Source organism: Trachypithecus francoisi, unplaced genomic scaffold, assembly GCF_009764315.1.
Source record: "Trachypithecus francoisi isolate TF-2019V2 unplaced genomic scaffold, Tfra_2.0 Lachesis_group18, whole genome shotgun sequence".
Taxonomy (NCBI): Eukaryota; Metazoa; Chordata; class Mammalia; order Primates; family Cercopithecidae; genus Trachypithecus; species Trachypithecus francoisi.
The window spans coordinates 38,096,957-38,124,111 of NW_022681463.1; the positions used below are offsets into that span (position 1 = coordinate 38,096,957).

Consider the following 27,155-nt stretch of genomic DNA (forward strand, 5'->3'; position numbering starts at 1 on the left):
AGATGTCAATTCTCCTTAAATTGGTCCACATAATTTGCAAAATCTCAATTGAAATTCCAGCAGGCGTTTTTTGTAGAAATGTAGATGATCTAAAATTCATATGGAAATGCAAGGATCTTAGAATAGCTAAACAAATGTTAAAAAAGAAATGGAGAGCTATACCACTGACTGAAGCTCATGACAGTAATGAAAACAGTTTAGTGTAGCATAAAAATAAACGGATCAGTGCAAAAAAATAGCCTGGAAATAAAACCACACATATATGGAGGATTTTTAGTAAAATACAATTTAAAGGATAGTCTTTTAAATAAATGGTGCTGGAACAAAATGGGTATCTATATGCGGGAAAAAAAAAAAAAAAACCTTTGATCCACAGTACAAACAATATCCAAAACTAACTCAAAATAGAGCACAGACAAATGTAAAACTTGAAACTATAACACTTTTATAAGAAACCAAAGGTAAAAGTATTTGTGTCCTTGAGTTTGCAAATACTTCTTAGATACAATTTATAAGACTGAAAATATGATCCATAAAAGAAAAAAATATCAATTGGACTTTATCAAAATTAAAAACTTTTCTTTTTGAAAGACATTGCTAAAACAATGAGTGATAAACCACAAATTGGGAAAGACATATTTGCAAATCATCTATCTACCAAAGAACTTTTATGCAGAAAACATGAAACTACAAATAGTAAACAATTCAATTTTAAAAATAGACAAAAGGTTCGATTACACATTTCACCAAAGAAGACCTATTAACGGCAAACAGCTATATGAAAAGATGTTCATCATTAGTCATTAGGAAAATAGCTAAAACCACAATGAGATACTACCACATACCTATTAGAATGGCTAAAATGAAAAATACTAGCCATAGCAAGTGTTAAGGAAGATTTGGTGCCACTGAAAACTTCATACACTGGTGATGGAAATGAAAAATGGTGAAACCACTTTGGAAAAGAGTTTGGCAGCTTCTTAAAAAGTTAACCTGTACCTACTCTCTGTTCCAGACACTCAAGTTTTAAGTATTTACCCAAGAGAAATGAAAGCATGTTCATATGAAGACTTAAACATAAATGCCCACAGCAGTTTTATTTGTCATAACTAAAAGCAACCCAAGTGCTCATCAAAAGATGACTGGATAAACAAGCCATGGTTACAATGATGAAATCTAACAGCTCCCACAATAAAAATGAACTACTGATTCATGTAATAACACAAATTTCAAAATAACTATCTAGCTTGAAAGAAGCCAAAAACAAACAAATAGAAGAGTACATATTCTGTGACTTTACTGATATAAAATTATAAAAAATGTACCATGCCTGTAATCCAGCAATTTTAGAGACCAAGGCGGGCAGATCACGAGGTCAGGAGATCGAGACCATCCTGGCCAACAGGGTGAAATCCCATCTCTACTAAAAATATGAAAATTAGCTGCACGTGGTGGCATGCACCTGTAATCCCAGCTACTTAGGAGGCTGAGGCAAGAGAACCATTTGAACCCAAGAGGCAGAGGTTGCAGTGAGCCGAGATTGCGCCACTGAACTCCAGTCAGGGTGACTAATCTAAACTGACAGAAAACAGATCAGGGGTTGCCTGGGTTGGAAGTAGCAAGGATCAGGAGGGAAAGAATAAGGAAAACAAGGGGCCACAGGAAACCTCAAGTGTCGAAATCTGTTCACTACACATTAACTGTGGTCATGATTTCCTGGGTATTTATACATGTTAAAGTCTATCAAATTGTACATTTTAAGTGCAGTTTACATATTAATTATATTCCAATAAAGCAGTTTTTTAAAAGTCACAAGATAAAGAATCATTGTTTTGTGGTTTTGTTTGTTTTGTTTTGAGACATGGTCTTGCTCTGTCTCCCAGGCTGGAGTGCAGTGGTACAAACACACTTCACTGCAACTTTGACCTTCTGAGCTCAAGTAATCCTCCCACCTCAGTCTCCTGAGTTGCTAGGACCACAGGCATGCACCACCACACCCAGCTATTTTATTTTTTAAGTTTTTTTGTAGAGATGGGGTCTTCCTATGTTGTCCAGGCTGGTCTCAAAATCCTGGGCTCAAGCGATCTTCCTGCTTCAGCCTCTCAAGGTGTTGGGATTACAGGCATGAGCTACCATGAGCAGCCCTCAGTGTTCTTAAGATGAGAAACTCATAGCTGCCATCTACTATGCATGTAAAAAGCCATGAACACCACAGCCCCGACAGAAATAAGCCACTAGTTAGTCAACTGTGGAGTTTCCCTACCTCAATACTTTTTTCACCAATTTTCCTTATTTTATTTTTTATTACCATACTTTAAGTTCTGGGATATACGTGCAGAACGTGCAGGATTTGTTACATAGGTATACACGTGCCATAGTGGTTTGCTGCGCCCATCACCTGTTGTCTACACTAGGTATTTCTCCTAATGCTATCCCTCCCCTAGCCCCCAACCCCTTGACAGGCCCCGGTGTGTGATGTTCCCCTCCCTGTCCATGTCTTCTCATTGTTCAACTCCCACTTATGAGTGAGAACAAGCAGTGTTTGGTTTTCTGTTCCTGTGTTAGTTTGCTGAGAATGATGGTTTTCAGCTTCATCCATGTCCCTGCAAAGGACATGAACTCATCCTTTTTTTACGGCTGCATAGTATTTCATGGCGTATATGTGCCACTTTTTCTTTATCCAGTCTATCATTGATGGGCATTTGGGTTGGTTCCAAGTCTTCACTGTTGTGAACAGTGCCACAATAAACGTACATGTGCACGTATATTTATAGTAGAATAATTCATAATCCTTTGGGTACATCCCCAGTAATGGGATTATGGGGTCAAATGGTATTTCTGATTCTAGATCCCTGAGGAATCGCCACACTGTCTTCTACAATGGTTGAGCTAATTTACACTTCCACCAACAGTGTAAAAGCCTTCCTATTTCTCCACATCCTCTCCAGCATCTGTTGTTTCCTGACTTTTTAATGATCACCATTCTAACTGGTGTGAGATGGTATCTCCTTGTGGTTTTGGTTTGCATTTCTCTAATGACCAGTGATGATGAGCTTTTTTTCATGTTTCTTGGCCACATAAATATCTTCTTTTGAGAAGTGTCTGTTCATATCCTTCGCCTACTTTTTGATGGGGTTTTTTTTTATTGTAAATTGGTTAAAGTTCCTCGTAGATTCTGGATATTAGCCCTTTGTCAGGTGGATAGATGGCAAAAATTTTCTCCCATTCAGTAGGCTGCCTAAGCTCTTTAATTAGATCCCATTTGTCAATTTTGGGTTTTGCTGCCATTGCTTTTGGTGTTTTACTTATGAAGTCTTTGCCTATGCCTATGTCCTGAATGGTATTGTCCAGGTTTTCTTTTAGGCTATTTATGGTTTCAGGTCTTACATTTAAATCTTTAATCTATCTGTAATCCATCTTGAGTTAATTTTTGTATAAGGTGTAAGGAAGGGGTCATTTCAGTTTTCTGTATATGGCTAGCCAGTTTTCCCAGCACCATTTATTAAATAGGGAATCCTTTCCCCATTACTTGTATTTGTCAGATTGTCAAAGACCCGATGGTTGTAAATGTGTGGATTATTTCTGAGGCCTCTGTTCTGTTCCATTGGTCTATATATCTGTTTTGGTACCAGTACCATGCTGTTTTAGTTACTGTAGGCTTGTGGTATAGTTTGAAGTCAGGTGGCATGATGCCTCCAGCTTTGTTATTTTTGCTTAGGATTGTCTGGGCTATATGGGCTCTTTTTCGGTTCCATATGAAATTTAAAGTAGTTTTTTCTAATTCTGTGAAGAAAGTCAATGGTAGCTTGATGGGGATAGCATTTAATCTATACATTACTTTGGACAGTATGGCCATTTGATATTGATTCTTCCTATCCATGAGCATGGAATGTTCTTCCATTTGTTTGTGTCCTCTCTGATTTCCTTGAGCAGTGGTTTGCAGTTCTCCTTGAAAAGGTCTTTCACATCTCTTGTATTTCTAGGTATTTTATTCTCTTTGTAGCAATTGTGAATGGGAGTTCACTCATGATTTGGCTGTCTATTATTAGCGTATAGAAATACTTGCGATTATTGCACATTGATTTTGTATCCTGAGACTTTGCTTAAGTTGCTCATCAGCTTAAGATTTGGGGCTGAGACGATGGGGTTTTCTCAATATACAATCATGTCATCTGCAAACAGAGACAATTTGACTTCCTCTCTTCCTATCTGAATACTGTTTCTTTCTTTCTCTTGCCTGATTGCCCTGGCCAGAACTTCCGATACTATGTTGAATAGGAGTGGTGAGAGAGGGCATCTTGGTCTTGTGCCAGTTTTCAAAGGGAATGCTTCCAGCTTTTGCCAATTCGGTATGATATTGGCTGTGGGTTTGTCATAAATAGCTCTTATTATTTTGAGATACATTCCATCAGTACCTAATTTATTGAGAGTTTTTAGCATGAAGGGGTGATAAATTTTATCGAAGGCTTTTTCTGTATCTATTAAGGTAATTATGTGGTTTTGTCATTGGTTCTGTTTATGTGATGGATTACATTTATTGATCTGCATATGTTGAACCAGCCTTGCATCCCAGGGATGAAGCCGATTTGATCGCGGTGGATAAGCTTTTTGATGTGCTGCTGGATTCAATTTGCCAGTATTTTACTGAGGATTTTCACATCGAAGTTCATCAGGTATAATGGCCTAAAAATTTCTTTTTTGTTGTTGTGTCTCTGCCAGGTTTTGGTATCAGGATGATGCTGGCCTCATAAAATGAGTTAGGGAGGAGCCCCAGTCTTTCTATTGTTTGGAATATTTTCAGAAGGAATGGTACCAGCTCCTCTTTGTACCTCTGGTAGAATTTGGCTCTGAATCCATCTGGTCCTGGGCTTTTTTTGGTTAGTAGGCTATTAATTGCTGCCTCAATTTCAGAACTTGTTATTGATCTATTCAGGGACTCGACTTCTTCCTGGTTTAGTCTTGGGAGGGTGTATGTGTCCAGGAATTTATTCATTTCTTCTAGATTTTCTAGTTTACTTCCGTAGAGGTATTTATAGTATTCCCTGATGGTAGTTTGTATTTCTGTGGGATCAGTGGTGATAGTCCCTTTATCATTTTTTATTGTGTCTGTTTGATTCTTCTCTTAATAGTCTGGCTAGTGGTCTATTTTGTTAATCTTTTCAAAAACCCAGCTCCTGGATTCATTGATTTTTTGAAGGGTTTTTTGTGTCTCTATTTCCTTCAGTTCTGTTCTAATCTTAGTTATTTCTTGTCTTCTGCTGGCTTTTGAATTTGTTTGCTCTTGCTTCTCTAGTTCTTTTAATTGTGATATTAGGATGTTGATGTTAGATCTTTCCTGCTTTCTCTGGTGGGCATTTCGTGCTATAAATTTCCCTCTGAACACTGCTTTAGCTGTGTCCAATAGATTCTGGTACATTGTGTCTTTGTTCTCATTGGTTTAAAGAACTTATTTATTTCTGCCTTCATTTCATTGTTTACCCAGTAGTCATTCAGGAGCAGGTTGTTTAGTTTCCACGTAATTGTGCAGTTTTCAGCGAGTTTCTTAACCCTGAGTTCTAATTTGATGCACTGTGGTCTGAGAGATTGTTTGTTATGATTTCCATTCTTTTGCCTTTGCTGAATTTTACTTCCAATTATGTGGTCAATTTTAGAATGAGTGTGACATGGCACTGAAAATAAAGTATATTGTTGATTTGGAGTGGAAAGCTGTGTAGATATCTATTAGGCCCACTTGATCCAGAGCTAAGTTCAAGTCCTGAATATCCTTATAATTTTCTGTCTCGTTGATCTAATATTGACAGTGGAGTGTTAAAGTCTCCCACTATTATTGTGTGGAAGTCAAAGTCTCCTTGTAGGTCTCTGAGAACTTGCTTTATGAATCTGGGTGCTTCTGTATTGGGTGGATATATATTTAGGATAGTTAGTTCTTCTTGTTGCATTGATCCCTTTACCATTATGTGATGCCCTTCTTTGTCTCTTGATCTTTGTTGGTTTAAAGTCTGTTTTATCAGAGACTAGGATGTAACCCCTGCTCTTTTTTTTTGCTTTCCATTTGCTTGGTAAATATTCCTCCATCCCTTTATTTTGAGCCTACGTGTGTCTTTGCATGTGAGATGGGTCTCCTGAATACAGCACACCAATGGGTCTTGACGCTTTATCCAATTTGCCAGTCTGTGTCTTTTAATTGGGGCATTTATCCCATTTACATTTAAGGTATTGTTCTGTGTGAATCTGATCCTGTCATTATGATGCCAGCTGGTTATTTTGCCTATTAGTTGATGCAGTTTCTTCATAGTGTTGATGGTCTTTACAATTTGGTATGTTTTTGCAGTGGCTGGTACCGGTTTTTCCTTTCCATATTTACTGCTTCCAAGGCCAGGTGTGGTGGCTCACACCTGTAATCCCAGCACTTTGGGAGGCCGATGCTGGTGGATCACCTGAGGTCAGGAGTTCAAGACCAGCCTGACCAACGTGGCAAAACCCCACCTCTACTAAAAATACAAAAATTACCCAGGCATGGTAGTGGGCGCCTGTAATCCCAACTACTCAGGAGGCAAAGACAGGAGAATCACTTGAACCTGGGAAGCAGAGACTGCAGTGAACTGAGATGGTACCATTGCACTCCAGCCTGGGTGACAGAGCGAGACTCTGTCTCAAAAACAACAACAACAACAACAACATATTTAGCGCTTTCTTCAGGAGCTCTTGTAAGGCAGGCCTGCTGGTGACAAAATCTCTCAGCATTAGCTTGTCTGTAAAGGATTTTATTTCTCCTTCACTTTTGAAGCTTAGTTTGACTGGATATGAAATTCTGGGTTGAAAATTCTTCTCTTTAAGAATGTTGAATATTGGCCTTCACTTTTTTCTGGCTTCTAGGGTTTCTGCAGAGAGATCCGGTGCTAGTCTGACGGGCTTCCCTTTGTGGGTAACCCCTCTTCAGCTGCCCTTAACATTCTTTCCTTCATTTCCACCTTGGTGAATCTGATGATGATATGTCTTGGGGTTGCTCTTCTCGAGGAGTAACTTTGTGGTGTTCCGTGTATTTCCTACATTTGATGTTGGCCTGTCTTGCTAGGTTGGGAAAGGTCTTCTGGATAATATCCTGAAGAGTGTTTTCCAACTTGGTTCCATTCTCCCAGTCACTTTCAGGTACACCAATCAAATGTAAGTTTGGTCTTTTCACATAGTCCCATATTTCTTGGAGGCTTTGTTAATTCCTTTTCATTCATTTTTCTCTAATATTATCTTCATGCTTTATTTCATTAAGGTGATCTTCAATCTCTGATATACTTTCTTCCGCTTGACTGAGTTGGCTACTGATACTTATATATGCTTCACAAAGTTCCTGTGTTGTGTTTATCAGCTCCATCAGGTCATTTATGTTCTTCCCTGAACTGGTTGTTCTAGTTAGCACTTCCTCCAACCTTTTATCAAGGTATTTAGCTTCCTTGCATTGTGTTAGGAAATGCTCCTTTAGCTCAGAGGAGTTTGTTACTACCCACCTTCTGAAGTCTATTTCTGACAATTCATCAAATTCATTCACTGTCCAGTTTTGTTCCCTTGCTGACGAGAAGTTGTGATCCTTTGGAGGAGAAGAGGTGTTCTGATTTTTGGAATTTTCAGCCCTTTTGCACTATTCATTCCTCATCTTCATGGATTTATCTACATTTGGTCTTTGATATTGGTGACCTTTGGATGGGGTTTCTGTGTGGACGTCCTTTTTGTTGATGTTGATGCCATTTATTTCTGTTTGTTAGTTTTCCTTCTAACAGTCAGGCCCCTCTGCTACAGGTCTGCTGGGGCTTTCCTGAGGTCCACTCCAGACTCTGTATGCCTGGGTATCAACAGCAGCAGCTGCAGAACAGCAAAGATTGCGGCCTGTTCTTTCCTCTGGAAGCTTTGTTCCAGAGGGGTATCTGCCAGATGCCAAGCCAGAGCTCTCCTGTATGAGGTGTCTGTCAACTTCTGCTGGGAAAATTCATGTTTCCGTCTGAGCTTGTGCCTGTTGTTTTTAAATCCCTCTCAGCTACCACCTGAAGCTGCTACCTAAAGCACTGCTCTGCCTGTTACCTCCAGTATCCTATGGGAGAACTGCTGATCTCTTCTGCTGCTAGGAAGCTTCCTCCAACCAGCTTGACCCTGGACTCCAGATACTCCCATTCACTTTTTTTTGATAGAATCCTTTTTGTGTTTGTAGGAGAACACCACAGTAAGGTGTCTTCAATTACTTAGGGTCTATGTGATACAAATATTTCCTTTGTCCACATAGCCTCACACCATATTCAAAAGCTGCTCATTTCTACAGGCACATTCAGTTTCTAAGTGACCCACTATGCCATGTTCACTTATGGAGATTTCTCTTTCATACTCCATAGTCCAATTCCTATCGTCTGGTACTATATCTCATTCCCACTCTGCATTTCATAGAAGGTAGGGATGATCATCACACTAAAAGCAGTGAATCCAGTTGAAAGTCTACCTAGGGGCAACTGGAATCCCAAATCCCCTTCCATACAGCCAGTCCTACCCCCCCTCCCCCGCTCTTCATCTTAACCTGAGACCAGAGACTCTGCTATGTGAATAAGCTGATCCAGAGAAGCCCTGACTTCAGACACACCAAACTTAGCTGAAGGAGAAATGAGGTACCTTACTTAACCAAACATTAAATGGAAGTCCACATGCTGACTCATTAGAATTCTGGTCCCATTTCTCTCTTTATATACCTAGAAATGACTGCCTTGCTTACATCTCCTAGAAGTATAGAAGGTTTATGCCTAGAGAAAAGGATGAATCCAAGAGAAGACCTACAGATACTTGAATGTGGGCTGGCTACCCATCCAATCACTAGTAAACTGCACCAAGGAGCTCCATCCATGGAGAGCTTTAGATCGGCTTCAATATCTCCTTTGGGTATGAACAGACAACCAGTGACACCAAATATGTGAAATATTCCTTTTACATGAAACACTGAGACTAAAAGTAGAGGGGGTAAAGAGAACCAAAGAGAAAAACAATGCAGGGAACAGATGAAAATTTCAAGACAAGTATAATTTATACCATCTAAGAGAAAATGCTATATTCACACACACAAACACACACACACACAAGCACACACATACACATGGATATTAAAAAAAAAAAACAGTTTATTCATCCTTGGGAAATGAGACTATCATAGCAAAAACAAAAGAGTCAATAAATGAGTTTGGAATATCAAGTTGAAGAAGTCTCCTGAAAAGAAAATAAAGACAGATTAGCAATGGGATAAGACAGATAAGCAAATCAAGTGATTAAGCCAGATAGAATGACCTACATCTGTCTGTTACAAGTTCTACAAAAAAAAAAAAGAAAGAAAAAAAAGAAAGAAACTGGAAAGTTATTCTGAAGAGAGAGAGAGAGAAAAAAAAGCAAGAAAATATCCAGAGTGGAAGTCAGGCCATGCAATTCTAGAGTGAAAGTGTGCACAAATGTCCAGTATACCAAATAAATTAACCCATACCAAGGTACAACATGACATTTTAGAATACTAGAGATAAAGGAAGCAAAAGAAAAAGTCAAAAAGGATTAGATACCCAAACACAGTACACTCAATAACTAGAACATAACAGAAGCTAGAACAAAATGGAAAAATGCCTTCAAACATGAGGGAAAGGTTAACTTAGACTTTTATAGCCAGTCCAACTATGAATCTTATGTAAGGGCAGAACAATGACATTTTCAAATATGCGGGATCTCAAAGTGTGCCTCTCATGCAGGTCTCCTTTCTCAGAAAGCTACTGAAGGCTGCGCCACCTAAAAGAATAACTGAAATACAAAGGAAAAGGACTTAAGAAGAAGGGAATCCACCTTAGCCAAGAAACGGAAAGAGTTCCCATGGCAATAGCAGTATGCATCCAGCCTAGGGGGCAAACAGTAAAAACTAGAGCAATGAGATTAAGAGTTTCAGAGGGGATAGCACTACAATATAAATTTTTTAAAAAGCAGATTTAACAAATTGCCAAATGTGTATGACCTTAATGAGGGATTTTATGGCTCCTTTAGTGTGTTTAGGGAAATAATTTCTGACACTTAATTAAAGAAAGTGAAGAGGGGAGAAGAAGGGCCATTACTAACTGTTGGAGGAACAAAGGGGTCAGAGAAAATACATGTTTAATATGCAATTAACAGGACTCAGCTAGTAAATTATAATCATAATGCAGACATTAAATATAAAAGAAAAACCATAAAAACCATCATGAGAAGGAAAAATAATATGGATATGGTAGTCGAGGGTAAGAGGAAGAGAGCTAAGTTTTCATCTTTCATAATAAGTCCACAGATGTCTAAGATCATAAAAGTATAAAGACTGTTTAGGAAAAAGAAACCGCTAGAAGAGTATAAAGTGATGCCTATGTGAAGGACTCAGCAGGAAAAGGGAGTAGAGGACTGCTTCCTGTAACAAGCCTAACGAAAGGAGTTTTGAAAACCACTTACATGTTATTTATTATATTATTTTGATAAAACTGTTGAGGTGCTATACAAATGTATGGCATTAAGACAGAAGTGATCATTTTCACTTCTGTCTTAATGCCAGTGGGCAGGATAGCTTTGAGCCCAGTGTTTCTATGACTTGGCCTAGAGTGGGATTTAAAGACAGAAAAAGTCCACAATAACCCTGAATGTTTCCAATGAAGTATGACAATTGTCTAGAAAAAAAAAAAGTCTCGGTTATTCTCAATATATTTGGTTCTAAAGTCATCTTTTTGCACATAATACAAAAAACTAGTTATAGAGATCATGTGGCTAAAAACTCCTTGAGTACAACACAGCTCCAAAATTAGATAGGCAAGGTTTAAAAAAAAAAAAAAATCTGTATTTCTCCTATATAGTTCTAACCTTCTAAAGAGTCATTTTAAAAATCATTTTATTCATTGTCATTAGAATGCAAGTAACATTTACAATATCCTATCTTGCCATCATTAGTGCATCATACATTCTAGTGACTTATAAAGATTTTTTCAACTTCAGTAGTTTCATTAAGGGTATATTGAATTCTGGCAAGAATATCTGAAAAGTCCTGATCTAAATTTTCAGAATTCTTCAAATTATGTTTGAAATATACATTTCAAACTACTATTTGGAATGTCATTCTAATTTTCTTTAACTTTTCTTCAATTGCTTCCAAACCACACACACCAGAAACTACTATCCTTCTCACAGAACCCCTCCTTTTCCATACACATCACATTCTACGCTGGGAGACCAAAAATAACACAAAGCCCATGATAACCCTGAATGTTTCCAATGAAGTATGACAATTGTCTAGAAAACAAAGTCTCAGTTATTCTCAATATATTTGGTTCCAAAGTCATCCTTTTGCAGATAGTACAAACAACAAATGGTACAGCCATACATATATACAAGTATATATTTTATTTATGTGTGTGTCTGTGTGTGTATATATATATATACACATATATATATATATATATTTAGACCTGCCACTGAAAAGTAATATGTGGTAATTTTCAGACAAATAATTTTAAGAGCCTTCAATCACTGCAAGTTTTATTTTAAGGAAAGCTGAAACATCAACACTAATAAGCACAATCAACAAACCTTTAGTTCTCTCTAACAGTGTTTGAGTCACTGGCACCTGCTAGGATCAATCTAGATAGCCGCTTACAACACTTAATTCCAACAGTCTCTTAAAAAGATACATGAAGTTCAAGCTTTACTTACTAAGCTGTCCTATAACAAACTTTCCCTCCATCCCCAACCCTGACTTACCCAGTTAGAGCTAAACTACTTCAGCACCTCACTTCAACATTTAAAAGTTACGTATTTCAAACACACGTCATACACTTCAGTCAATTCCATTTGCTCCTAGAAAACATTGTACATTTTCAATTAGCACTGTCAGAAAGGGAAGCACCCTCTGGTCTTTTCACTGAAAATCAATTATGCAAAAAACAGTTTAGGTGGTCTAATTTAGCTGTGCCATATGTATACTACAAGGTGTTCAACAGCTTTGATGAAAAATTGGCAATGATGTTAGCCAGCTGTCTGGGGTCTTGGTATTACATGTGGAAGATGAATATCTCATTCATTAAATTTCCCTTAATTTGTACAAGTCACCATTTTTCCTTTTATAATTAACAACTTTTCTACTGTCTTTCCCAGTTGGGAAAGTTTAAAATCCTTGCCACATCCTGTTTATATAGTCTCAATGTTCTGCTAATTGTCATTCTACTAAAATAAAGCCTTCTTACATGGCTGTATTTTATATTGGCTGGCTTATTTTCATCGTGGCATTTTCTCATATAGAACCATCTTCCTGGTTGAGGTGTGCAAGACCTAACTTCCCTTCAGAGTACCATACTATCTTCAGTGCTTTTCCACCTGCTTTCTCCATTTTGCTTTCAAACAGTGGAGAGTTTTGCTAACTTTGATCATAATGCAAAAATACATTTAATATTTCCACATCCGTAAAACTGAAACACATTTAATCAAAGCAAGCATTGTATTATAAGATATGATAAACTCTGATTTTCTATTCTACTGCACTTCACTTTTTGAAAATGCTGGTCAATCCACTAAATTGACTTTATAAATTTACTAATGAGTTACACAGCTTGCTCTGGGGGAAAAATATGTCAATTGATGTAAACACTTCTGAATCTGGACAAATAATCTGAATTTTAGTCTGAACTCCATCAGTAACTAGAAGAGCTTACATAAACCATTTCGCCTCAGAGCTCCTGTCCCTCAACACTGAAATAAGAGAGCTGAAACAGGTTATAGGAAGATCTAGTATGCAGTTAGCTAATGGCTCCCATTGCCACTTCAGACCACTCTAACTTACTCTGTTTCTCCTCTGGTGCTTCACAGTCTGGTGACATTGGGACAAATATGAATCTTAAAAACATTTCTTCCATAGATAGAAAAAGCATCCAATTACACTGTGTCCCATGTATGCATGGATATTTTAGTCCCTTTGAGCTTTTTATTTGCTTCTGATATTGAGACTTTTCCCTTTTCCTTTCTAGCCAATGGCCTTCCAGAGAGCTAAGCCTATCAAATTAGTAAGATAACTGAGGAATCAGTATAGCAGGATGAGAGTTTTACTATAGGGCCATAAGAGGACTTAAGAAATCAGGTCCTGGAATTGCCATCATCTTTAAGTTTCTGAGACACTTAATTCCAGCAGTACTGTGCTAGGATAATCAGGTAGTATTAAGGCAACATTCAAGACTTAAAATTCAATTAAGATAAATATTCAAAGAAATAAGAATATTGCTTCATCAAAGTTTTTTGTCCAAAGGGAAAGCGTAACATGCCATTGTCTTTAAAGCTTTTTTTTTTTTTTAAGATACTCCTTATAGGTTAAATAATTATTCAGAAAAAAGATCTCAAAGACCTGGTTAATCATTAACTAATGAACTATCATAAAAAGATTGGTTCTGTTAGTCACGATTTTCCTTATACACATAACTCTTAACCCAAATTTTGTCCAAGTTGTTAATAAAAGGAAAGTAATGTATTCTAAGGTTTTATTAGAAAAGATATACTTAAAGAATAGCTAAAATATTCAGTGATTAATCTACATTTGTAAACTTTCCTGAACACATGACATTTTAGCAGGAAGTACTATTCTGAATAAATAAGCAAATAAATTTTGTTTAACCCATTAGGATGAAATCATAATGAAAATGCATGAAAAACTGTAGGTGATACAGGTAACAGTAACTTGTTCCTTAATATTGTTACTCTAATAATGATGCCATTGTTACTGGGAGATGTGAAGTCACATGAACACACAAATGTCCAAGGTATGTTCAATGAAAGGCAAGCGTTAAAAAAAACTGATGTGTATATGTTTGTATATTGATTTGTGTAATTATATTTTTTATCTTGAAGGATCTACAGAGTATTAACAGGGTGAATTCTGAGTATTAACAGGGTGAATTTCTTGTCCCCAATAAATTGGGGACAAGAAAGAGAATTTTTGTGACCTTATACCTACGTCTATGTTTTAGTTTTTTTACAATGAACATGTAAAACTTGTAGTTTTAAATATTTTTAAAATAAGGTACTACATACCCACTCCAGTTGTTGCTTAATAAACACAGGAAATAAAAGTAAGTTGCCATCCTGCAAACATATCAGGGAATCCAAATGAACAGCACTCTATTTGTGGGACCACACGACAGGGACACTATAGTCTACAGTGATAAAGGAACTTCAGAGTGCTTTGCAAGCATTAACAAGTGGGTTAAACTTTCAAAATTAAACCCTGTTGATATTGTCTTCATCAAAAAGATTTGCAACACAAAAAAAAATTGATGCATAAAATGTACTAATAAAATAAAATTATGTAAATCAAGATTAATGAACCCTCCTTGTTTTTCCACCTGGAATTCTAATCCCAGGCTTGTTTTCAGGAAGATTTTCTGCCATTTGTCTCTAGAAACATTTGTAAAGCATCAAGGCTTTGATTTATTCACCTGTATACTTGTTGAATGAAATAGAGCCTGCTTCAACTTTGATTTGCTTCAAACCATCTGAAGAGTTAATATACTAATACCACTAAGTAGGTGATTTCTGTTAAAGTTGGTTATTTCAATGCTATTCGGACAAAATCAAACTATAAAAAAAAAAGCCTAGGTACCAAAATACTAGCAATAGAAGGATGCTAACTACATATGACAGAAATCCATTCAAAAGAAGAAAAGTTATTAATAGATTACTAATCTAATATACAAGCAATATCATAATAAATTTTAAAATGCAAATATTTTAAGCATAAAACTGATCCCATATATCTCCCCATCAAAAATACAAACAAGTTTCCTTCCACTGTTTACATACATACCATAAGAAAAGGCTAAATAAGGACTAAATCAACCTAAAATAATTTGAAAGTGGCATAAGGGCTGAGAGTTATTAGTGAAATCTAAGGACCATCATGAGAGCATTTTCTAGTACCACATTCAGGCTGAAACTGAGATTATAATACACCCCGGGCTTTATAGAAATAAGGGTGCAGCTTTGAAAGAATGGCTTAAAGTTCCAGAGAGTGATGAGTTGTTTGTTTTTTTTTTTACACCTTGAGCTACCTGCACAGCTGCCAAAAAGTGTTAAGGTGGATGATGAATACACCTCTGAAAGGCTTACTATAGCTCCATATATTTTGATTCTTGAATCAAACCAATTAACTAATGCATTTTACAGTTAGAGCTCTCACATGATAGAATGTAAGGCAAGCTTCCCAATAGGAAGCCAGTAAGGATCTCCATTTCCCAATCCCTTCCATGCAATCACGCAACAGAGACACAAAGCAAGTAATGAAAACCCAGCTTGCAAAAACAGAAAGGGTCCTACATAAAAAGGACCTAAGGTAAAGAAGGACTAAAACTATTCTTCATGCCTCTGCAATGTAGAGGTGAATGCTGCTCATTTTCCTTGCAGGAACCCAAGTTCCATCTTATCTGAAACATATCCTATATATCTGGTGACCACAGAAAATGGGAACCAACCAAAAGAAGTCAGTCTTGAAATGACTATTACCCCATGAGCAAGCAGCAAGAAAAAATACATCATAAAGGAATTGGATGCCTCCCCCTAAAGTTACCCATTCGTGGAAAGTAGACAGTGCTAACCAGATGTCAACTGAATAATTGCTGTCAGCCTCAAGTTTTCTGATAACCAAGCTAAAAAGTTTCCAAGAAATAAGAAAATAAGGCTTCTCTAATCTCACTTTTCTTCTACAGTTTAATTTTAAAACTTAAAGACAGTTCCTTGGTGCCTAGGTTTAAAAAAAAAAAAAAAAGTCCCTCCCACCTGTTCATTCCACTCCAAGAAAAGTCCTGTTTATTGGCACTATTTATGGGAAAGCCAGTGAGGTCACCCCATTTTAAAAAACAAGTCAGTCTCTGAAAGTAAGATTTCAATGAAAATGCAGCGCAAAAGGGCACACGACTGCAAAATTCAAACAGTAAGAACGAACCTCTCTGTAAAGAGAGATCCATCACTGCGCGGCTTCCGATGCCACCTGAGGAGGAAGAGCACGCAAATCCTGTCCATCGTTCGTTTAAAACGAAAGAACAGTCACAGTCGCAGACAGAGGCCAACCCCTACCATCCCCCGTCATCCCTCCGAAAACACTGGGGAAAAGACCAGCACTAAGCAAAATGACAAGATGACTTGGATTTTGCACTTAATGCTAACAAGGAGTTTGGGACCCAACAATCAGCAAACAGATCGGGGGCGGGAGGCGGGGTGGGGGAGGGGGCGGTTCATCCGCAGTCGGAGCGATTAGAAAACAGGTTTCTGCCTTCGTGAGAAGCCTCATCGTGGGAAATGTCACCGCCTGGCTCGACACCTGCTGGATCGGCCCCTCCAGGAGCCGCGAGGAGTCACGCCGGCTGCCGCAGGGGACCCCCCGTCCGTCCCCGCCCCCGCTCCCCGGTGCCCGCAGCCCCCGAGGCCAGGGTCTCGGGGAGGGAGCGGAGCCAGGCAGTACCAGGTGTAGTCGTCCTCGTCCCGCCAGGCAGCTATGCTCTCCAGATCCAGCAGTTCCACCTCGTCCAGCAGCGTGGGGGCCGGCGAGGGCGGCGCTGCAGCTCCCCCCGGCGGCGTCCCCGCGCCCCCCGGCTCCGGCCCGCCACCGCCCGCGCCAAAGAAGCCCGCTGCCGGCTTGAAGTAGACGAAGGGCGCCTCGGGTGGCTGCGCCAGGCTGCAAAGCAGGGAGGGCGCGGGGCTAGGCAGGCAGAAGGTGCCCGGGAACGCGGGACTGGAGCCACCGCCGCTGCCACTGCCGCTGCCGCCACCGCCACCGCCCCCCGCGCCCAGCGCCAACCCGAGCCCCAGGCCCCCTGAGGCCGCGGCGGTGACCGTGGCGGCCGGGGGGCTCCGAGGACCCAATGGGCTGCAGGCCCCGGCGGGGGGCGGCGCGGCGGGTGGCGGCGGCGGCAGCAGCAGCAGGTGCGGGGCGGCGGCCGCGCTTGCCGCTCGACTCCGCAGCTGCTCGTTCTGCTTCTCCAGCTTGCGCACCAGCTCCTGCAGCTTCTTCACCTCCAGCTCCGCGTTCACCACCGGCCCGGAGCCCGCTCCAGAGCTGACCCCCGCCGAGGCGCATTTCACCTGCTCCGCCATCATCGTGGGCCCCGAGGGCGCCGCGGCCGCCGGGGAGTGCGCGCCGCCGCGCCGGCTCCTCGGGCCACAGGGAGGCTACGGCTCCTTTCCTGCCGCCCCAGCCTGGGGGGCCGACCACGCGCGGGCTGAGGCCGAGCCGGCGGTTCGCATCAGCACCGGGCCCTAGCCTCCGGCCGCAGCAGCCACCACCGAGCTGATCTGCACATGCTCAGTGCGTCCCTCCAGTCCCCTAGGCGTCGCGGCGGCTCCGGGTTTTAGCCGCGGCACCGGGGCGGGGCGGGGCGAGAGTGCCGAGGGGGCGGGGCGGGGGGGGGCGGAGAACCGTGGGGAAGCCCACCCAGGGGGCGGGGCCGGCAGCCCTGGTGGGGGCCGGGGAGCCGCACCCACCCTTGCTACCTAATCCCAGGTGCCTGATTGGACCTGGCCTGAACTTTCCCGCCACAGGCACATCCTGCCGCTGCCGGGAAAGCGAACTGCGCGGGTCTCTGAGCCAGGTGCGGGGGGCCAGGGGGTTCCCAAAAAAGCAGCTGCAGGTGCTGGCCCTCGAGGAATGCACCTAGGGCCCGCTGGTTTGCTTCCTTCCCAGCTCTCTGTTAGGCTCCATGACAGCGTTTAATAGTCACTGACTAAGGAATCCTATAGAAAACTTAAAGGCTGGGGATCCTTATTCTGAAAATCGACAAGTGGATGGGGGAACAGAAAGGCTTTGGGACGATGCCACTCATGTACTCATGGGTAATAGAGAAACAAAATGGTGGGAGACAGGAGAAAGAGAAGAAAGCCCTCTCTCTAAGAGGTAGAGTGGCCAGCTGCTAAGGAGACAAGTGTTTACTTAAGTATTTATTCTAAAATAGTCAAATTTGAACTGTTACCACCATTGTTTGCCACAATAAAAGAAGAACTACTTTTTTTTTTTCATGTTATATATATTCACGCATTCTCCAAACAAAAGATCTTTGAGCACCTACTCTGTGCCAGGAACCATTCTAAGAGCTCGTGATGCGGGCAGTGAGTACAATAGGCAAAAATGGTTATGGAGAGGAATATGAGTAAAATTGTTTAGTGCGCCTTCTGTTAAATAATGTATGAGTTATTAAAGTCAGTCCTGCTGGGGGGAAAGCGGAAAGCAGAAAACCTCAGATTTCTACCCAATACCCTTTAATCTCACCTGCAAACCTGCTATTTCTTACCACTTGGAAACCATGAGCAAATCTGCTTTTTTAAAAGAGGTTTTAAGCAGAAGAATTTATCGAGTTGTGTTCAAAGAATACTGACTTAGCATTTTGAGTGTTTAACACAATCAGAGGAAAACCTGAGATTATATTATGAGAAAAATCTACACCACTGGTTCTCATCCTCAGATGATATACTATCTAGTGAAAGCCCTTGCTAGGGACTTTACATACCAATCTTTGTGACAATGTACCTCGTTTCTCTGGAACTGCTAATACATTGTATCTATTGGTTTTAGATACGGTTTTGTGTCTTCCTGCTCAGAAACACTTGTATCTTCTCAATTGTTAATCTACATCTCCAGCTTCTGTGTGCAGGGTGGATGTTTTGCATTTAACATGCTTGGTGAGACCTTCCCTAAATTACATAAATGCGTGTGATGACTCCCTTAACCTTCCCGGCATTCCAGCTTGCTAGCCCACCACCTAACCACCTGTATCACCCATCACCTTTCCAAGTTTCCGTCTATCTTTACGATTTTTTTGGTTATTACCAAAACCTGGAAAAGTGGAGTTATACTACTGAAAGTCCTAAGTAAAGAATCTATTGAAGGATTTTTCCCGCATGCTCAGTGGCAGATGCGGGTAGCAGTATCCCTGCAACACAAAGAAAGGGAGACGACAGACACAATGAGAACAAAGAGCTGCTGGGTCCCATACTAGCGAAAGAAATTGGGAATAGGCACATAATAGTGAAGACAACAAGAATTAACATGTAAAGAAAAGCAGTCATTTTACTGCCCAATTTATATACACTCAAAAGAAGGAGAGAAACAGCCCTCTCCTCGTTCATTTACCCAATATGGTCTATATACATCCAACAAGCAGTAGTCAAGCTTTTGAACCCTGTTTTCTAAGTAATAATTATCATAAAAATCTTTGTTCTTTAAAAAGAAAGCATGCATTGAAATTTAGACGTAGAAAAGAGATGAAACATTGTTTAACAATTCTAGTCTGCATTATTCTTCTGAAAAGACAAATTTGCCTTTTTCCTACCTGTTTTAAAAGTGTGAAATTATTTATGTCCAAAGAAAATTTAAATAATGTTTTTGCTTTCTCTTAATGCTCCTCTTTTTTTCCCTTTTGTGAATTGCACATGTACACACACCAGAGACACTCAAAATGCACACTGATTTCAACTTGGTGTCTCCAGGCTGCCAGTCTCTTTAACGTATAATTAAAGAGGTTGATGGTGTCAAGGTTTTAATTAAGCAGTCTTGATTTTTTATTTTGATGCAAATTAGTAAGCTTTGTGTTTTGAAAGAGATTGCATGCTGTAGTTGCTCAATTGTAGTGTTTTCATTTTAAATAAAATATGTAGGTGATTTCAGAGGTTTACAAAGAAGATATGAGAAATGAAAGTGCATGTCTCATTTAAAAGTTTGTGCTTTAAGCATACATTTGATACACCATAAGGTAATGTGAAACATCCATATATCACACATTCAAAACTGGATAAAGATATGCACATTTCGGCCGGGCGCGGTGGCTCAAGCCTGTAATCCCAGCACTTTGGGAGGCCGAGGCGGGCGGATCACAAGGTCAGGAGATCGAGACCATCCTAGCTAACACGGTGAAACCCCGTCTCTACTAAAAAATACAAAAAACTAGCCGGGCGAGGTGGCGGGCGCCTGTAGTCCCAGCTACTCGGGAGGCTGAGGCAGGAGAATGGCGTGAACCCGGGAGGCGGAGCTTGCAGTGAGCTGAGATCTGGCCACTGCACTCCAGCTTGGGTGACAGAGCGAGACTCCATCTCAAAAAAAAAAAAAAAAAAGATATGCACATTTCTCTCTATTAATTACACTTCAGAACTACCATCACTCTAGTGAATTTTAAGAGAGAATATGAACTTATTTTAATTTATATTTTTCACATATATTTCTAATAGTGTCTATGAACATTAAATAGATCGAGCAACAGAATCACAAAAGCACCATAGGTTCTTCTTGAGTATATAAAAATAATTCTGCAAGGAAACTGAGAAACAGCCTGTTATTATCCCAGTTTTACAGATGAGCTTACAAGGTTATGTTACTGCCCAAGTTCAGTCATGAAAATGATGGTTCTTAGCAGTTGCTCGTGGGCCAGAGTAAAATTTCTCCTAGAGTAAGATTCATATGTTTAAATTTTGCGATCAGTACAGCTGACATACCCTAATATGAGTATACATTAATTCAAGTTTATAGATCCAATTACTGCAAGAAAAGAAAATAGCCTAATGTGTTCACTAAGATCAAAGATCCCCAACTGTATTTTCAAGTCGATTTGAACCACGGTGTTTGAGTGATTCTTACGCATCTTCATGGAGATTCTTGTTTATACATACAGAATAGACTTGAACACTGCAGGTCCCATTGCCCATGTGCAGTGCCTAGCATAGTGTCTAGCACATGGCAAAGAAATACTCAAAAAATGTTAAAGGATAAATGAATCAACAAATAAATCCCCAAGTTCTAGCTGGAATTTAGACAAACACATAATTAGCTATTTCCATAAACCTCATTTATCATAAGGTAACAACATGGGAAGACTAGAGGCTTTTTGCAGATCCCATAATAATCAATTATTTTATATCTGACCCTGTTAATAGCCAGGAAAATACTTGCTGCACCTAATGTGTTATATTTTAATGTAGGGAGATTATGGAAAGAGAAAACAGAAATACAAGAAGTCAGAATTTATTTTTAAAAAATCCCTGTGTGAGTTGCTCCATTCTAACCCCACCCAACTCTACTACTCATATTCATGCCCAAACGCACATAATTATACCCTGTAAAGTCACATATGGTGGTAGTTACAATAATAATAATAGTAACAATAATCATTCTGTTGATTTGTCAAGCTATACCTGTAAGAGCTCCTTTAAATAAACACTCATTACATGTCTATTATTTTCAGATGCTAGATGAGTTTTAAGAAGTGAGTAAGAAACCAGTGTCTCCACCATCAAGAACTTATCTAGTTGGAGAAAGAAGCATATAAATAACTAACTATAACACAAAAACTAGTGTTATGTATCATAATGAAAATATAAATAAACAGCATAAGGAGTGATCAAGAAGGAGCAATTTGGCTAAAAATTTGGGGAAGGCTTCGAGTAGAAAGTAAACATTATTTCAACCAGGCATGGAGGCATGTGTCTGTAGTCCCACCTACTCAGGAGGCTGAGAAAGGATTGCTAGAGCCCAGGAATTCAAGGCCAGCTTGGGGAACATAGTGATACTTTATCTCTAAAAGAAAGAGAGAGAGGAACAAAGGCAGGAAGGGAGGAAGAGAGGGAAAAAAGAAAAGAAAGAAGAAGGAAGGAAGGAAGGAAGGAAGGAAGGAAGGAATCCATTATCTCATTTGGATCTCCTCATTTAAGAGAATTCATTATCTCATTTGGTTCTCCTCATCAAGCTGTTAGGTAAGGCATCAGGGCAAGTGTGAATTCATTTATCAGTCCGCATGGGATGAAAACTAGGATATAGTACCCAGCTCTAATTCTTAATCAATATCCTTTCCTCTGTGGTCAATTCGTTTTGTTTTTATGAATAGCTCACATATGTACTACTGCCATTAGAAAGAAACTTTCTATAATTTATCTTAGAAGCTATCTAGTGCTTACTAAATGCCAAGAATTGCTCTAAACCCTTTACATGTATTAAGTTATTTAATGATCAAACAACTCCTTGAGATACTTATTTTATAAATGAGAAAACTGAGGCACAGAGAGGTCAATTTGCCCACAGTTACCCAGCCATAAGTGGCAGAGCCAGGTTTTGAAGCTAAGTAGTCTGATTTCAGAGTCCAAGCTCCTAAACTGTAGTATCTCTTTTTAGGTCTTAAGCAGCACCAAGCAGAGTACTCTGCTCTGGTCCTTGTGGCTTTTAAATAAAAACTATTGACTAATGCAAAATCAGTCAATGGAATGCCTTGAACAAAGTCTGATTCATTAACAGGCAAATATTACTGGAACTTTAAAGGTCACCAAGCACAGATTAGAAAACAGTAAGCTTCCAAGATCAACAAAGTTCCCAGTGCTGGTACAACATTTTTGACAGTACAATGGCTATTCATTCAGTGTGCATTTCTGAGCAGATGACTAAAACAGCATAAATTATCACTGTCCTATTTTGCATTTCTAGCCATTTGGATTCTTCAAATGTCAATACCACTTTTAAGAATACGTAAAAGAAACAATGCCACGAACTATATCAAACCCAAACAGATCCAATACTGGTTTTGGAAATGTTTTGAAGTTCAAAAATTAAAAAAAAAAAACCATCAGGGACTTTTATTAAAAATCTGAAACTTTTTTACCTAAAGCAAATAGACATTTTTGAACAAGATTTGCTTTTCTTAAAAATAAGTGCCCAAGATTACTTAAACTTTGAAAAATAACATCTTACATAAAAGCACCTTTATTTTTCAAAATTTAACTTTACAGAGAAGAATGAATTCGGTATAATTTGAATCTAGCTGGAAAAATATAGTAATTTATCCTACCATCACGTTGGCTATCTATTCTAAAGCTTTTGAAACTATTGGGATTTATTTTCTCATTTTCCTCAAATGTTTCTCTCATCATAAAAGTCAATGTGGTCGATTTTTTTTCTTTAATTGAAAATGGTTAGTTTTCTTTGATAATTTACAGAGCTTTTATAAAACTCCTCTGAAAAAAAAAATGCCATCACATCTAAGTGTTACAAACAAAAGCTAGAAATCATTTGGAAGTCTGTGTGACATGGCAGGGCAACAAGCCCTCCTGATAGTGGATCTTTTTGTTCTCATAACAGAATCTGACACAGGTGCAAGGACATGACTCTTGGAATCTAAGTAAATTGCAATGGAAGGCAGCCCACAGAAAATAGTACACCATTCTCTTCGCCAAATCCTCACATTCTGAAAGTTATAAGTCAGTTTCAGAGAAATTGCTGCAAGTTTATTCAAAACAAACCTTCAATTAGTGCATATTCATGGTCTGTGCACATAATGAATTTTCAGAAAAGAGTAACAATGATATTATAGAGGGGTGATCTGTGTTTCAACTACAATAGCTCATCCTGGATCCTTCACAGAAACAATGATTATAATCCTGTCAGAGAAGGATTGGGTCATTGTGATTACAGATATTTTTTTTTTTTAATCTTCAGGAATGTTTTTTGTTTATTTTCAGAAAAAAAGATATGTGTCAATTGTCATAGAATACTTTATGAAAGCTGTCGTTGTCTTCCAAGAAAATGCAAAACGTTCAAAGATGAAAGGTTCTGGTAACTAAGGGATGGTCAAATTGGTAGGATAAGGGAGAATTAAGACAGAGTACAGTTTTCCAGATTTATAACCAGCTGAAAGCCTCTGTTTTCAGACTCTGGGCTTTACTTGATGGTATTTATAAGCAATTTGTATTAGTACATGGAAACTGTGTCTGAAAGCTCTGATACTACTAGAAGACTGGAGACAGAAAAAAATAACAAACAAACAAACAAAAATCAGTAAATAGTTAAATTACTAGCTTAAAAATCAATTTATACCTGCATTTTTTCTTATATCTCTCTTACCTCTGGGTCTGTTTCCTTATAAAAATTATTTTTACATGTTTGTTTGGTGATTAGGCCAACAAATGGCAGATGCCTATTGGAAGAAGAAAATCTAAACTAATTCAGCTTTTAGAAGATAGAAATCCAGAGAATTACTGTGGAAGCCTAACTTGAAAATGAGGTGGTGACATCAGTCCCTTTGATGCTGCTACACTGCACATGTGGGCAGGCAGAAGGGTGATACAGACTCAGGGTTCATCTTTGCTCCTGTGCATAGGCTAAGAGAGGCTCCATCTCCATGCTTCTGACAGTGCTAAGGGAAAAAAAAGTGATCTGGCCAACTGTATTGTAGCTCATAAAGCTCCTGCCTAAAAGTGGCAAAACAAATGACATGGTTACAACTAACCTCAAGGGAACAGGGATATGCTATGGTACCACATGGCCAGAAGAACTGGAAATATTTTGTGTATAGCACTGCCTACTACAATAGGTCTTTTACATAAGTATTTCTTGTTACGGAATAAACTGAAGGCTAAGATTCACCTAAAATATTTTGGATGATTCTCATAAATTTTGTACTTTTTTTATGTGGTTGTTTGGCTATGAGTTCTTTGTTATTGTGTGTTTGGTTCAGCATAATATGTGTACATATTTTAAAAATCAATCTTTTACTATTGTTTCCTAATTTAATTGCATTGTAATTAGAGATTACAGTCTGTATAAATTTGATTCCTTCAAATTGATGGGACTTCCTTTGTGGCTTAGTAGATTATGAATATATGAAAATGTTCCATTTGTACTGGAGCAGCAGTATGTCTACATTCTATTTGTTGGGTGCAGGGTATCTACACACATATATAATTCATATAAATATAAATATATGTATCTAAATGTATATTTATATAGATACATAGCTTATGTATATTTGTTTGAAATCAAATTACCTACTTACCTTATTCAAATCTTCTGCAGTCCTACTCATTATCTATCAATTACTGAAAGAAAAGTATTTAAATGTGCTATTATGGTAACATATATGTGAAAATATGTATTTGTTGTTTTATATATTTTATGCATAGATGTTCATGATTTAGATATTCTTTGAAGCATCCCAGTTGTTTTTATGTAATGTTTCTTATTCAATTACTTTTACCTTAAACTATATTCCATCTAATATTAATAATATTAATGTTGCTACTTCAGCTTTCTTTCAGGGTGTAATTTTAATCTTCGGATTTTTTCTAAGTTGCTTTGTTTTAGAAGTGATTTGCATAAGGTGCATATAATTGGATTTTATCGTTCAATCTTATGTCGCTGTTATTTATTAGGTATTTACATTTATTGTAATAATTGCTATTTCTGAACTTATTTTTATCAGAATATTTTGTTTCTCTTCACTACACTTTGTCCCCCTTTCTACCTTTCCTTGGATTTTTAAATTTATATATTTCATTTTTCCCTCTACTCATCCAAATGCTATGAATTTTTTTTTCTGTTATTTGTAGTTACCCTTCATTTTTTAAGAATCATGTTCAAGAATTAAAATTTTCTAACAAATTTTCAATTTATTTCCTTGTATGAATAGAACAGGGATTTTAGAATTCATTGGCACTTTTTTTCTGTATACTTATTATTTCCTAGATTTTTACTTTCACCTCTTTTGAGGTGAAACTCAACACACACAAATAGTTATTTTAACAGTAAGTAGTTAAATTACTAGTTTAAAAAATCAATTTATATATGCCTTTTTCTTTTATCTCTTTCTTGCTTCTGGGTGTGTTTCCGTTTCCTTATTATAAAAATTATTTTTATGTTTGTTTGTTTTTAGGAAGGGTCTGTGGGAAAATGTATTTATTTTACCTTCATCCTTGAATGTGCTTTAGCTAGAAATGAAATTCTGGATAGATAGGTATTTCCCTAAGAATTTTAAAGACATAATTTTATTTCTTCTGGCATCTACTGGTAATAATAAGTTTAATTGTAATCTCTATTTTCTCCCTGGTAGATTTTAACAACATCTCTGTGTTTTGCTATTTCCTCATAATGTATCTAGTTATGCATTTACTTTTATTTATCTGGAATACATTTTTTATGTGTGTAAATTTAATGGGCATACGTGCAGTATTGTTACATGTGTATATTTGTTCAGTGGTGATGTCACCAATAATGTACATTGTACCCATTAAGCAATTTTTAATCATCCTTCCCCCTTTTGGCCTCCTGCTCTTCTGAGTCTCTACTTTCTGTCATTCCACACTCTATGTCCATGTGTACACATTATTTAGCTCCCACTTGTTTCTGAGTTGCTTCACTTAAGATAATGGCCTCTGGTTCCATCCATGTTGCAACAGAAGATATGATTTCATTCTTTTTTATGACTAGATAGTATTTCATTGTAAATATGTACACCACATTTTTTTTTTCAATTTTACAACTTTATTTGATGTATTTGACGATCAGCGATTAGTTCTCATCCACACTGACTGTCTGTAGATTTTTGAAGGTGGTAACAGGTACATAGGAAACCAAAGTACAGAGCTTATTTGGTGAATCTTCATCCTCATTCCGTTTTCTGGACAGCCGCACACGGATTCGGTATGGGACATTCCTTATTCGGTATGGGACATTCCTTATTCCTTTGGCCCAGACAGCTTTGTTGAGCCTGGTATCAATGCGCACATCTGGAGTTCCCATCTCCTTCGTGGTAAATTTCCGAATCTCTTTGAGTGCCCGAGGGGCACGCTTCTTGAAGCCCACTCCATGGATGCGCTTGTGAATGTTGATGGTGTATTCTCGGGTCACCACCTCGTTGATGGCAGAACGGCCCTTTTTCTTCTCTCCACCTTTCTTTGCGGGAGCCATTCTGCCGGGTCCAAGTTGGAAAGCTGTACACCACATTTTAATCCAATCATCTGTTGATGGACACTCAGGTTGATTCCGTATCTTTACTAGTGCGAATAGTACTGCAATAAACATGTGAGGGTTGGTATCTTTTTCATATAATGATTTCTTTCCTTTGGGTAGATACCTAGTAGGATTGCTGGACTGAATGGTAGTTCTATTTTTAATTCTCTGAGAAATCTCCAAAATGTTTTCTGTAGAGATTTTACTAATTTACATTTCCACCAGCTTTGTATAAGCGTTTTTTTCTCTGCATCTTTGCTGATATCTTTTATTTTTGACTTTTTAATGATAGCCATTCTGACTGATGTAAGATAGTATCTCATTGTGATTTTAATTAGCATTTCTTTGATGATTAGTTATATTA

The 27,155-nt window shown here is 38.5% G+C and overlaps 2 protein-coding genes across 3 annotated transcripts in view; both read right to left on the minus strand.

Annotated features, from left to right (window-relative positions):
- The window catches only part of SLAIN1 (SLAIN motif family member 1), a 66,507-nt gene extending 49,127 nt beyond the window's left edge, over nt 1–17,380 (minus strand). The window contains exon 1 of one of the 2 annotated variants that reach the window (XM_033177481.1): nt 16,505–17,380. In XM_033177481.1, the coding sequence (XP_033033372.1) occupies nt 16,505–17,139 (635 nt within the window). In that variant the 5' untranslated portion in view covers nt 17,140–17,380. The remainder of the gene's footprint in view (nt 1–16,504) is intronic. The other variant, XM_033177482.1, reaches the window with a different exon arrangement.
- An 8,970-nt stretch (nt 17,381–26,350) lies between these two features.
- Nucleotides 26,351–26,782, minus strand: LOC117063419 (60S ribosomal protein L31-like). The gene has a single exon (XM_033177073.1). The coding sequence runs from the start codon at nt 26,747–26,749 to the stop codon at nt 26,351–26,353; it is 399 nt and encodes a 132-aa protein (XP_033032964.1). The 5' UTR covers nt 26,750–26,782.
- Between the last annotated feature and the right edge of the window lie 373 nt (nt 26,783–27,155).

Coding starts and splice junctions, on each gene's coding strand:
- LOC117063419 (XM_033177073.1), bottom strand. CDS start 26,749: ATGGCTCCCGCAAAGAAAGGTGGAGAGAAGAAAAAGGGCCGTTCTGCC.